We start from the raw sequence: 13,517 nt of genomic DNA, 5'->3' as shown, positions 1-13,517 counted from the left end.
CCCAGCTACTCAGGAGGCTTAGGCAGGAGAATTGCCTGAACCCAGGAGGCGGAGGTTGTGGTGAGCCGAGATCGCGCCATTGCACTCCAGCCTGGGTAACGAGCGAAATTCCGTCTCAAAAAAAAAAAAATAATAATAAATAATAAAAAGTGGACAAATAATAAAAGTTTGGTGCTTAAAGTGCAAAGCTCGCACTCATTCAGAAAATGCTCAGCGAATCCAATATGAGTTTTTTGTATTTATTTATTTATTTATTTTTGAGACAGAGTCTCACTCTGTCATCCAGGCTGGAATGCAGTGGCAGGATCTTGGCTCACTGCAATCTCCCGCCTTCCGGGTTCAAGTGATTTTTCTGCCTTAGCCTCCTGAGTAGCTGGGATTACAGGCAAATACACCATGCCCAGCTAATTTTTGTATGTTTTTTTTAGTAGAGACGGGGTTTCACCATGTTGGTCAGGATGGTCTCAATCTCTTGACTTTGTGATCCACCCGCCTCAGCCTCCCAAAGTGCTGGGATTACAGGTGTGAGCCACTGTGCCTGGCCAACATGACTTCTGCAATTCTGGACAACAGAGGTGTCCTGCACCCAGCGCTGTGCTGATCTGCAGGTCCGGCCTGAGAGAGGACCAGCACCTGCTCCCTGTGCAATGCTGGGTCCGAGCCCTCCCAGAGCACCTGGGAGCACGTGAGCTCCCACAGAGCCTGTCTCTGTGTTCATGATGCTTACCTCACAGCTCAGGCTCCGGACACAGGCCTGGCGGACAATGCTGAAGAGCTGGGGGTGGCTGGGGTGCTGGTGGCTGACGTATTTGATGGAGGTCTCTTTATCGTGGCTGATATACCCCGGGTGCCCTGCAGCAAGTGACCGGCAGCCCTGTCCATGAAAAGGAAAAGAAAATCTGTTAGTTGGGAAGCAGGGCAGCCAACTCTCTTAGGCTTATGCAGATCCAAGCTCAGACAACTCGAGCTATTTTTGTACAAAAATAATTGGCCTCTAGATTTATACTTACCTGAAGATTTAAATGTATCCTAAAGAGGAAAACAGAACACAGAGATCACAGAGATTGCCAGAGGTTGTTCCTAACAGATATTTGCTGAGCTCTTATGAAGCAGGCAACATGAAAAGGGCCCTGCACACTCCATCTCATTCAATCCCAGCTGCCACCCTCTGAGATAATGTCAGTGAGAAGCCCCATTCTACAGAAGACAAAACTGAGGCTGAGGTGGAAGTGGCTGGTCCGAGGGTGAGGGGCTCCGTGATGGTAACATTACCCACTTTCTGGGTGATGTTATCCACCCCAGCCTCTGTCCTTGGTCCTGAACTAATATCTGGAAGGGGCCTCAGCCACAGGTGAGACCCCCAATAATAAACAGTGTGGGCACCAAGCTCCAGAATGTTGCTGTGGCAGCTCAGACCAGCTGCTGCCCCACTGTAGCCGCAGCCACTCCGGTGCTGAGGCTGTGCGCCCTAGAGCTACCTCTACCCCAAGACTGCACAGCTGGGCACCAGGCAAGCCCCTCCCCACAATGTCACAGGATTCCTCCAAGGGCAACCCTAACACCAGCTTGAGGACGCCCTGACAGCCTGGCGGCACCCTCCTTCCCAGGTCTGAGGTGCTCCCCACACCGCATTCCTCAAAGGCGTTTCCCTCAATGGATGCAGCTTTCACACATCCTCTGCTTCTGCAGAGGAACCAAAAGAACAAGCAGTCAGCCAGGCGCGGTGGCTCACGCCTGTCATCCCAGCACTTTGGGAGGCCGAGGCAGGTGGATCACGAGGTCAAGAGATCGAGACCATCCTGGCCAACATGGTGAAAGCCCGTCTCTACTAAAAATACAAAAATTAGCTGAGCGTGGTGGTGCATGTCTGTAGTCCCAGCTGCCTGGGAGGCTGAAGCAGAATAATTGCTTCACCCTGGGAGACAGAGTTTGCAGTAAGCCGAGATTGCGCCACTGCACTCCAGCCTGGTGACAGAGCATGACTCTGTATCAAAAAAAAAAAAAAAAAAAAAGCTTGAGTTCCTGTCTGCACTGCAGTGGGAGGTCTAGCACCCAGTCCTGATGTTAGGCCCTGACCCTGGTCCTCTACACAAACAAGCTGCCCACAGAGAACACGGGGTGAGGGTCCTGGGAGCAGGGGGCTTTGGGAATCCATACCCAGAACAGGCTGGAGTGTGTGAACACAAACATGAAGGCTACAGCAGGGAGGCAGAGTGGGTTAAAAAAGCTAAAGTCGGCCGGGTGTGGTGGCTAACACCTATAATCCCAGCATTTTGGGAGGCCGAGGCAGGTGGATCACCTGAGGTCAGGAGTTCAGAAACCCCATCTCTATGACATCTCTATTGGGAAAAAAAAAAAAAAAAAAAAAAAAAAAAAAAAAAAAGGCCGGGAGTGGTGGCTCACGCCTCTAATCCAAGCACTTTGGAGGCCAAGGTGGGTGGATCACCTGAGGTCGGGAGTTCAAGACCAGCCTGACCAACATGGTGAAAACCTGTCTTAGCCGGGCGCGGTGGCTCAAGCCTGTAATCCCAGCACTTTGGGAGGCCGAGGCGGGTGGATCACGAAGTCAAGAGATTGAGACCATTCTGGTCAACATGGTGAAACCCTGTCTCTACTAAAAAATACAAAAAATTAGCTGGGCGTGGTGGCGCGTGCCTGTAATCCCAGCTACTCAGGAGGCTGAGGCAGGAGAATTGCCTGAACCCATGAGGCGGAGGTTGCGGTGAGCCGAGATCGCGCCATTGCACTCCAGCCTGGGTAACAAGAGCGAAACTCCGTCTCAAAAAAAACAAACGAAAAAAAAAAAGGAAGCTACAGCCAGGATGAGCAGAACTAAAGGGCCCCTGAGAAACAGTCTGTCACCCCAGGAGGCCTCATTCACTGCTTTCAGGTCCTCCTGTCCATCCCACACCTACTGCAGGGACCACAAAACCAAGACCCCAAAGACACTTGCCTCACACATGTCTGACTTTTTGGGCCCCGGGCTGCTGGAATCGACACTGGCCCCCTCAGCAGGGCTGTGGGCGCGCATCCGGCTGCTCATCTGAATGCCACCTTCCTCTTCCTCCGCCTGCTCGCCCTGGCCGGGGCTGTCCTCATTCCCAGCCCCTTGGGGAAGAGGGGCGTGCAGGACCTCCGTGCAGAAGAGAGTGCGGGGGCCGTGGAGCTCGCAGAAGTGGCAGAGAGCCACGATGGCATTCATGATGACTTGGAGACTCCAAGAGGCCTGCGGGGGACAGGGCACACATCAGGTGGCCAGTGCCCTACTCCATGAAACCTCCCCAGTCCCTCTGGGGCACAGGGAGCACCTGGGTGCCATGGGCTTCCTGCCCAGGAGAGGCCACCTGCCCGTTCCCCTGCCCACCGCCAGCACTGCTGGGCACCCGCTTTGCCCCGTGCTGCACCAAGTGCAGGAGAGAGGAGAGGAACTGAGATAGGATAGGGTATTCGCACGGGAGTCACAGCCAATGGGGGAGGGGACGATGTGGAGCAATGATGGCACAGCTGGGGCTGTGACCCAGCCACAGAGCCCACGGTGCAGGGAAGGAATGTCTTCTAGTGACGTGACTGCAGCCAGACATGGCAAACCCTGTGCGAACAAACAGATAAAAGGCCACAGGGAGAGGGTCCTCCACCTGATAGCTATCTTGCAGGGCACCTACTCCATGTGGGGCGAGGTGCTAGGTGACACAATGCTGCCCTTGTGCAGCTTACCTCCTGCAGGGGGTGGGGGATGGGCACAGGAAAACTGCTCCCTCCTGCAAGAGGTCTGGGCAGGGAGTAACCAGAGGTGGGAGGACCCTGGAAAGACTGGCTCACAGGGCCAAGTGAGAGCTCAAGAATAGGTGTGTGCTGTGCTGCCCGAGGGGCATGAGGGGTCCGGCGTCTGGAGAGGAGCAGAAGACAGTGAGGTGAGGCTTTAGGAAGCAGATCTTACAGCTCCCCCAGGCCATGGAAAGACCCTGGATGTGTTATCAGAGACTGGGGAGACATGAGAGGATGTGAGTTTCACTTGAAAAGACTCACACACCTATAATCCCAGCACTTTGGAAGGCCAAGGCAGCTGTATTACGAGGTCAGGAGTGCAAGACCAGCCTGACCAATATGATGAAACCCCGTCTCTAAAAAATACAAAAACTAGCCAGACGTGGTGACGCGCACCTGCAATCCCAGCTACTCGGGAGGCTGAGGCAGGAGAATGTCTTGAACCCAGGAGGTGGAGGTTGCAGTGAGCCAAGATCACGCCACTGCACTCCAGCCCGTATGACAGAGTGAGACTCCATCTTGAAAAAAGAAAAGTCTCACTCATGCCTACGTGCAGAAAAGATGGCAGGGGCCGGCACAGAGGAGGGGAACAAGCTGAGGAGCCCTACTGAATGATCTGAGCAGGAAGGGACAGTGGCCCAGGCCAGGGCCAGACTGTGAAGCAGCATAGTGTGGGTGGGGGTGCAGAGTGTGGAGGAGAATTGAGCAGGGAAGGAGGCCCAGCGAGTGCCTGCTGAGCCTCCGTGGGACAGGACACAGCAGCAGAGCCAAGTGCTGCCATCAGGGCTGGCGCGTGGGACCTCTGAGTGGAACCCTTACAGGCTCAGAGGTGGAGAAGGGAGGTCAGGGGCCACGGTGACAGCACAGGCAGTGAGGCTGGAGCAGAGTTCCAGGGTCACCCCAGTGACCAGGTGAACAAACGGCTTTAGCGAGGCGGGACTGGAGTGTCACATGGCCTTAAAAAGGAAGGAAATCCTGCCACATGCTATGAGATAGCTGAACCTGGAGGACACGAGCCAAGTGACTACGCTGGTCCCAAAGGGACAAATACTGTAGGACTGCACTTAAGCATGAGGTACCTAGAGTCCTCAAACCCACAGAGACAGCAGAATGGCGGCCGCTGGGGGCTGCGAGGGAAGAGCAGGGCTCAGCTCTGGAGACGGAGGGAGGCGATGGCCACACAGAATATACTTCATGCCATGGCACTGCACGCCAAGCAGTGGTTCAAATGGCGCATTTTAGGACACTTGTTATTTTACCACAATCTTTTAAAAAGGGGAAGTGGCGCGCCGGGCGCGGTGGCTCAAGCCTGTAATCCCAGCACTTTGGGAGGCCGAGGCGGGTGGATCACGAGGTCAAGAGATCGAGACCATCCTGGTCAACATGGTGAAACCCTGTCTCTACTAAAGGTGCAAAAAATTAGCTGGGCATGGTGGCGCGTGCCTGTAATCCCAGCTACTCCGGAGGCTGAGGCAGGAGAATTGCCTGAACCCAGGAGGCGGAGGTTGCGGTGAGCCGAGATCGCGCCATTGCACTCCAGCCTGGGTAACGAGAACGAAACTCCGTCTCAAAAAAAAAAAAAAAAAAAAAAAAGGGGAAGTGGCGACCTGCAGGCAGAGCAATGATGAGGTCAAAGGTGACCTCGACAGTTTCCAGTGGAGGAAGAGCTCACAGGAGTGGGTACAAACAGCCCTTTGGAGAGTTTCTATGGCAGAGCCAGCAATGGGACACCTGGTGAGGACATGGAGTCAAGTGACGCCCCACGCCTGGCCACAGTACATCTGGGATGCCAGCAGAACCATGTGAGAGCCAAGGGCAGCGGCAGGCACAAGGCCTGAGGGCCCACACACCTGCTGCAGAGGGCTGGCTGCGGTGGCATGAGGCAGTCCGCCTTCCTGATGGATGTAGGAAGGCCAGAGGAGGCTTTCAAATGGGGGTGTGTCATGGGGTTCTGACAGGCAGAGAAGTTCTGGAAACCAGACCACAGAAGCAAAGTTGCACAGTGGGGACGGCCACAGCCAACAGCCTGACACGTGACATAGCCTGACACACGCAGCCAGACCCACGCTCTCCATATGGTGGCCACAGCCAAGTGTGACAACCTATTTAATTGGAGAGGCTGGGCACGGTGGCTTATGCCTGTAATCCCAGCACTTTGGGAGGACAAGGTAGGTGAATCACTTGAGGTCAGGAGTTTGTCCGGCTTTTCAGAAGCAAAGAAGAACCCCATCTCTACTAAAAATACAAAAATTAGCCAGGCGTGGTGGTGGGCGCCTATAATCGCAGATACTCAGGAAGGTGAGGCACAAGAATCATTTGAACATGGGAGACAAGGTTGCAGTGAGCCAAGATCACGCCATTGCATTGGAGTCTGGGCAAGAGAGTGAGACTCTGTCTCAAAAACTAAAACTAAAACAAAACAAAACAAGAAACTTAGCTGGGTGTGGTGGTGTGCGGCTGTAGTCCCAGCTACTTGGGAGGCTGAGGCAGGAGAATCACTTAAACCTGGGAGGCAGAGGTTGCAGTGAGCTGAGATTGCACAACTGCATTCCAGCCTGGGTAACAGAGTGAAAAAATAAAATAAAGAAAATAAAATAAAGAAATAACAAATATATTGGCTAGGACAAAAGCTCAGCCCTTCTGTCTCACTGGCCATATCCTGAGTGTTTGCTAGGCACACGCTACTCATGCCACTCCTCTGAGCAGCACAGGTCACACAGTATCTCTGCCTTCACAGAAAGCCGCACTGGTCAGTCAGACTTGCTTGGGACAATAAGGAATCATGTAAGTTTCTGAACTGAGTAGTGGACACTGGCCAGGACCCAAAGCCTCTTCTCTTCTGGGGAACCCCCACCCCCATGACGGACCCAAAAGTCAGATGTTCTGTCTTTGCTCCTGACAGGCAGGGTGTGGACACAAACCAGGCATGGCCTGCCAAAGCCCCCAACTCTAGGAAGAAGCGAAGCAGTGAAGTCAGAACGTGCACGGTGGCGGTGGGGCCCCCAGCCAGCCTCCCTGCCAGTGGCCCGTGCCTGAAGCCGCTTCTCCAGCATGCTACAAATGCTGCCACCCACCTGACGCTTCTGCAATTGGCTGCTCGGCTGGCACGAGCCACTGTGGCACCTGTCCTCCTGCCTGAGATACGGCTGAGCACGAGCGGTCACATTGGGAATGGCAGAAGCGGACAGAAAACAGACATTTGAAGAGAACCTGAGCTGGGCTGGCAGTGAGGCGGGTGTGGAAGTCAGAGAGGGAGATCCTGAGTGTGGGCGGTGGGGGATGGAGGGCTGGTGCTCCCTGGGTGCACTCCCAGAGGGAGGCAGACAGGCAGCAGGAAAGGAGACAAACAGCATTTAAGAGACAGTAGAGGCTGCGCGCAGTGGCTCACTCCTGTAATCCCAGAACTTCGAGAGGCCAAGGTGGGCAGATCACAAAGTCAGGAGCTCAAGACCAGCCTGGCCAACATGGTGAAACCCCGTCTCTGCTAAAAATACAAAAATTAGCCGGGTGTGGTGGCAGGCACCAGTAATCCCAGCTACTTGGGAGGCTAAGGCAGGAGAATCGCTTGAAACTGGAAGGCGGAGGTTGCAGTGAGCCAAGATCGCGCCACTGCACTCCAGCCTGGGTGAGAGTGAAACTCCATCTAGAAAAATAAAAATAGCCGGGCGCGGTGGCTCAAGCCTGTAATCCCAGCACTTTGGGAGGCTGAGGCGGGTGGATCACGAGGTCAAGAGATCGAGACCATCCTGGTCAACATGGTGAAACCCCGTCTCTACTAAAAATACAAAAATTAGCTGGGCATGGTGGTGCATGCCTGTAGTCCCAGCTACTCGGGAGGCTGAGGCAGGAGAATTGCCTGAACCCAGGAGATGGAGGTTGCAGTGAGCCGACATCGCGCCATTGCACTCCAGCCTGGGTAACAAGAGCGAAACTCCATCTCAAAAAAAAATAAATAAATAAAATAAAATAAAATAAAGCCGGGCGCGGTGGCTCAAGCCTGTAATCCCAGCACTTTGGGAGGCCGAGGCGGGTGGATCACGAGGTCAAGAGATCGAGACCATCCTGGTCAACATGGTGAAACCCCGTCTCTACTAAAGATACAAAAAATTAGCTGGGCATGGTGGCACGTGCCTGTAATCCCAGCTACTCAGGAGGTTGAGGCAGGAGAATTGCCTGAACCCAGGAGGCGGAGGTTGCGGTGAGCTGAGATGGCGCCATTGCACTCCAGCCTGGGTAACAAGAGCGAAACTCCGTCTCAAAAAAAAATAAATAAATAAAATAAAATAAAATAAAAATAAAAATAAAAATAAGAGACAGCAGAACTTCTAGGTGGAAAGCCTCGAAGCCTGAACAACGATGCAGCTGGGGACAAAGGTCAGGAAGTTCCACACACCTTAACCTGGCTCCCTCCTCACCACTTGGCCTCCACCTGCAGGCCCCTGCTCAGAGGACCCCTTGCCAGCCCACCCGAAGAGCTCCCCTCCACCCCGACACCCTCCCCTGCCCTGCTTTGAGTCGTAGAGCTCCTCATAGCAGAACTGGGCCTCCACAATGCCCTCCTGACACACAGGAGGCACCAACTTCACATGTCAGATAAATGAGTGGACTGAGAAGTCACCCTTAGAGAGATGACAGGTTTTGTCAAGAAAAGGGGAGGAATCTAGGGGCGGCAGAGGTTCAGAAGCCACAGCTGTGGGGAAGGCACAGGAACCAAACAGACTGAGTTTCAATAAAGGACCCACAGGGCTCACCACAGTGAGTGGCTTCACAATCCACTGTATGAGAGGAGATGGGGCGACCACTGATGGAATAAGGGGTAAGCAGGACCCAAAGGAAAGGTAAAGGCATTAAGCCCCTAAAAGGGACCCTAACAAGGTTCCTTCTAGCAAGACATCCACAGGAGAGCAAGCCTGGGCCAAGTCTCAGCCCACCCGCAGAGCGCCCACACTAACCTGCCACTCAGCAGAGTCACACTTCCACCATCCACACCAGCCCAGCACACGGGAGGCCACTGCCAAATGGGGCAGGCACGGTGGCAGCATACATCCTTAAAGACCTGGCGTTTTACAGGTAAGAGAAAAAAAAATCAGAGCTAATTCTAAGATTACAGGCCTCTGTAGCCTGAAAAAAAAATGTGAGCAGTTGACAGCCAGTCTCAAATGAGGACATCTCTAATGAGGATATAGACATTCCCGAGGGTTCCGAATGGCTTAGCAGGCCGCGAACCTTCTGAGCAGAGCTGAATACAAGGTGACAGTGCAGCTGACGTGGCTGAACCCTTCACCTCTGAAACACTCTAAAGCAGTGTTTGATAAAGGGGGTCTGTATTTGTTTAACGTTGGAGTCTTGAGGCCAGCTTAGTGGCTCAGACTTGTAATCCCAACACTTTGGGAGGCCAAGGCAGGAGGATTGCTTCAGCCCATGAGTTCAAGACTGGCTTAGGTAACATAGTAAGACCCTGTCTCTACAAAAAAAAAATTTTTTTTTTAATTAGCGGGGGCCAGGCACGGTGGCTCACGCCTATAAGCTATAATCCCAGCACTTCTGGAGGCTGAGGAGTGTGGATCACAAGGTCAGGAGATGGAGACCAGCCTGGCTAACACAGTGAAACCCCATCTCTACTAAACATACAAAAAATTAGCTGGGCGTGGTGGCACACGCCTGTAGTCCCAGCTACTAGGGAGGATGAGGCAGGAAAACTGCTTGAACCTGGGAGGCGAAGGTTGCAGTGAGCCAAGATTGCCCCCCCGGACTCCAGCCTGGGCACAGAGCAAGAATTCGTCTCAAAAAAAAAAAAAAAAAAAAAATTAGCCAGGGGAGGTGACACACACCTCTAGTCCAAGCTACTTGGGGGACTAAGTTGGGAGGATCACTTGAGCCTGGGAGGTCAAGGCTGCAGTGAGCAATGACTGAACCACTGCACTCCAGCCTGGGTGACTGAGCAAGTCCCCGTCTTTCTTACTATTGGTTATAAGGGGGTTGCTCTGGCAGCATCTACATCACACCAATTACCTTTCAGCCTGTAGGTCTGGCAGTTTCCTCCTCAAATGGGAGAGGAAAACCAGAGGCAGTGTTGCCAAGCAACTTCCCAGCACCCAGGGCCAACATGGGCTAATCTTTTTTTTTTTGGTGGCAGAGTCTCATTCTTTTGTTGCCCAGGCTGAAGTGCAGTGGTATGATCTCAGCTCACTGCCACCCCCACCTCCGAGGTTCAAGTGATTCTCCTGCCTCAGCTTCCTGAGTAGCTGGAATTACAGGCGTGCGCCACCATGCCCAGCCTATCTTTGTATTTTTAGTAGAGAAAGGGTTTCACCATGTTGGCCAGGCTGGTCTCAAACTCCTGACCTCAGGTGATCCTACCTTGGCTTCCCAAAGTGCTGCTATTACAGGTGTGAGCCACCACACCCTGCCAAAACATGGGCTCCTCTTACTCACTTTTCCTTTTAATGAAAAGCACTCGCCAGCACAGTGACTTAAGCCTGCAATCCCTGCACTTTGGGAGGCTGAGAAGAGCAGATCATCTGAGGTCAGGAGTTCGAGACCAGCCGGGCCAACATGGTGAAACCCAGTCTCCACTAAAAATACAAAAATTAGCCAGGCCTGGTGGCACGTGCCTGTAGTCTCACCTACTCAAGGAGAATCACTTGAACCTAGAAGTGGAGGTAGCAGTGAGCTGAGATCACACCACTGCACTCCAGCCTCGGTGACAGAGTGAAATTCTGTCTTAAAAAAAAAAATGCACTTGTTGGGCGAGAGCTCTGACTCTATGCGTGCCAGAGGCCCAGGTAGCCCCTGAAAGAGAAGGAGGTGCCCTAGAGAGCACTTAGCTTTGTGGTCCATGGGAGCCTGTCCTCACCAGCCAGGTGACACCAAATGTTACTGGACCTCTCTGAATACCACCCAAAAGCTGAGAAACAGAGCCTCTCAGGATTCACACTACACATAGTATCAGAACTCTGGGCAGCATGAGGTCAGTTCTTTACTCACTCTTCAATTCCAATCTCTACCAGGTGTTTGCTGAAGAAAACAAACCGGTTTGAGTATGTCTCACAATGTTTCCAACAAGCTTTCGAGAACCTACGGAGGAAGCTGAAATTCCCTGGCTGAATCTCTTCTTCATCATACCCAAAGACAGTATTCAAATGCCCTGACGTGGTAGTCTGTCCACATCCCCCTCCCACAATGGCTGAGTCCCGGACCTGGACAGTGACCTACTTCACCACCTGACCTGTGGTGTGCCCTGGCCCTGGGTCTATTTCACCCCTACTTCCTATGGTCTTTTCATAGCACCATGGAGAATTAAAGAGAACACTAAGGGCACTCTATAAATAAATAAGGCACTGTAACGGATCTTAACCAGCAGTGGACAACAAAATAAAACACTTTTGTTTTCCTTGAAACAGAGTCTTACTCTGTCACCAGGCTGAACTGCAACGACGCAATCTCAGCTGACCGCAACCTCTGACTTCCTAGTTCTCCTGCCTCAGTCTCCTGAGTAGCTGGGATTACAGGCATAAGCCACCATACCCAGCTAGTTTTTTGTTTGTTTGTTTGTTTGTTTGTTTTTAAGACAACTTATCACTCTGTTGCCAGCCTGAGGCTGGAGTGCAGTGGCACGATCTCGGCTTACTGCAACCTCCGCCTCCCAGGTGCAAGTGATTCTCCTGCCTCAGCTTCCCAAGCAGCTGGGACTACAGGTGCACACCACCATGCCCAGCTAATTTTTGTATTTTTAGTAGAGACAGGGCTTCAACAAGTTGGTGAGGATGATCTCGATGTCTTGACCTCGTGTTCTGCCCACCTTGACCTCCCAAAGTGCTGGGATTACAGGCGTCAGCCACCACACCCTGCAGACACACATCTTCTATAACTAGTCTCCCACTGGGGAGCCTCATGAAGTCAGCAGCTGGGATCCCAACAAGCTCAGGGTGAAAAGTTCTGCAGGGGATTACTGCCAGCTCAGACCCACTCTCACTGTGGCTCTATTTCCACCATTCCCTTGGATTTCCATTCACAGAGCTCCCTGACAATGGACACTAGAAGGGCAAACACAGTGTCACCTGCCACTATTACTCAATTTTGATGACTACGGTGATAATCCGGCAGTAAACTGGCTGTGGCCAAAGGGTGCAGAGCCAGTACCTAATTCCAGCAAGCTCCTCCTTCCCCTTTATCCCCATGGCTGTTGCTGACCACACCTTGGACTTCAATCTACAAGCCAGTCAATTCTTTCCAGGTGATAAAGACACAACTGACAATACTCTGAACTGGAGAGAAGCGCCGTCTTCCATCCTCCCTAGAGGACACGTTGCTACCCTATTGGCGCATTAGAGGGCCCTCCTGAACGCCAACTGGGAGAAAAGGATGCCACACAGCCTCTCTTCCAAACAGAGAGCGAAGACAAAACCTGGGAGAAGGGAAGGCAAACAGTCCTGTTTCATGGCAACGTCAAATGAGAATAAATCAACGACCTTGACCCGGGGTTTGAACCCAGGTCAAAATCCTCATCCCTACAGACTTGGTTAATGGGCGTGCCCCCAACGTTATCTTCAAATCTCAGGGTCTCGGCGACGCCCTGCACTCTATCCCTAAGCCCTCCCCCATTACTAGTCCACCCGGGACCAACGCAAACTCGCTCATGCCCCTCCGCCAACCCCGCAGGCCCCGCCCACCAGCTCCCCAATCCAGACCCGCGGGACACCTGCACCCAGCAGCCGGGGTCCCACTCCGCGTCCCAGCCCCGACCCTGACTGCGCCGGGTAGGTGGTCGCTGCAGGTCCCGGACTGGCGGGATCACAGGCAGGCTCCCGAGCCCACGTCAGGGACGCTAGCCGGGGTGACGAGGCTCTCAGCCCCGGCTCGGGCTCGCAGGGGAGCTGGCAGAGCCAGGAACTGCCACACTCACCCGTGGTCCCGGAGCCCCGCGGAGACCCAGGCGCGTGACTTTCCGGGCCGTACCACCGCCTAGCTCTGCGGTGGGGACGCGGGAGCCGTTCGAGAGCGTCCTGGACCGCGAAGCGAGCCACACCTCGCCAGCTCCCACACGCCCAGGAACACATCCCAAGTCCTGCCACTCCGAGGTCTGACGAAGAAGCAAGGGCCCTGCCGGACAACCACCTTTCCCGCCGACCCTATTCCGTGCCTCTCTCCGAGAAGCGCCGAATGGTTCAGACCGCACCGGGCAGGGCTGCTGGGGGAAACCATTTCATTAAATGTGGGGGGTGGCAATGCTGAAACTTAAAAAACCATTTCAAAAAGAGATTTGAGGGTAAATATAGCCAACTTAAAGCTCCCTGACCACACAAAAGAGAAAAATAGAAAGAAAAACAGTATAAGAGATTGTCATATTCTTTTTCTGTGCTTCACCAATGGTTTGTATTAAATTGCTGATGGAACCTGTCCTCCCCCTACGTTGAGAGTGTGGAAGGTGCGGGCGACGGCCGTGCCGTGGCGCGGGGACGGCTAGGCCCCCGGGTGAGGTTGGTTCCGGAAGTCGGGACCAGTGTGCGTGCGCACCTGTGTGGGATTCGGTATTTCTCCCTCTGTGCGTCTCTAACTTTTTTAAAAATATGAAAATTAGTTATTGAATACTTTTTTTTTTTTGAGACGGAGTCTCGCTCTGTTGCCAGGCTGGAGTGCAATGGCGCGATCTCGGCTCACCGCAACCTCCGCCTCCTGGGTTCAAGCGATTCTCCTGCCTCAGCCTCCCGAGTAATTGGAATTACAGGCACGCGCCACCACACCCGGCTAAT

At 53.3% G+C, this 13,517-nt stretch overlaps 1 protein-coding gene across 7 annotated transcripts in view; it reads right to left on the bottom strand.

Annotated features, from left to right (window-relative positions):
* Window positions 1-12,933, bottom strand: part of FLCN (folliculin) — a 39,327-nt gene extending 26,394 nt beyond the window's left edge. Inside the window, exons 1-5 of one of the 7 annotated variants that reach the window (XR_012514570.1) lie at window positions 12,671-12,933; window positions 8,718-8,821; window positions 6,840-6,911; window positions 2,954-3,226; window positions 728-874 (exon numbers count right to left, since the gene is read on the bottom strand). Coding sequence is in view for 1 of the 7 variants with exons in the window: in XM_074388309.1 (XP_074244410.1) it covers window positions 728-874; window positions 2,954-3,226; window positions 6,840-6,911; window positions 8,718-8,807 (582 nt within the window). In the remaining 6 variants the exon portion in view is untranslated. The other 6 variants (XR_012514571.1, XR_012514572.1, XR_012514575.1 and 3 more) reach the window with 6 other exon arrangements.
* Window positions 12,934-13,517: the final 584 nt, after the last annotated feature.

Source organism: Saimiri boliviensis, chromosome 17 (genome assembly GCF_048565385.1).
Source record: "Saimiri boliviensis isolate mSaiBol1 chromosome 17, mSaiBol1.pri, whole genome shotgun sequence".
In the NCBI taxonomy this organism is placed as follows: domain Eukaryota; kingdom Metazoa; phylum Chordata; class Mammalia; order Primates; family Cebidae; genus Saimiri; species Saimiri boliviensis.
The sequence above is the reverse complement of the archived record's forward strand: the minus strand, read 5'-3'. Positions and strand labels throughout refer to the sequence as shown.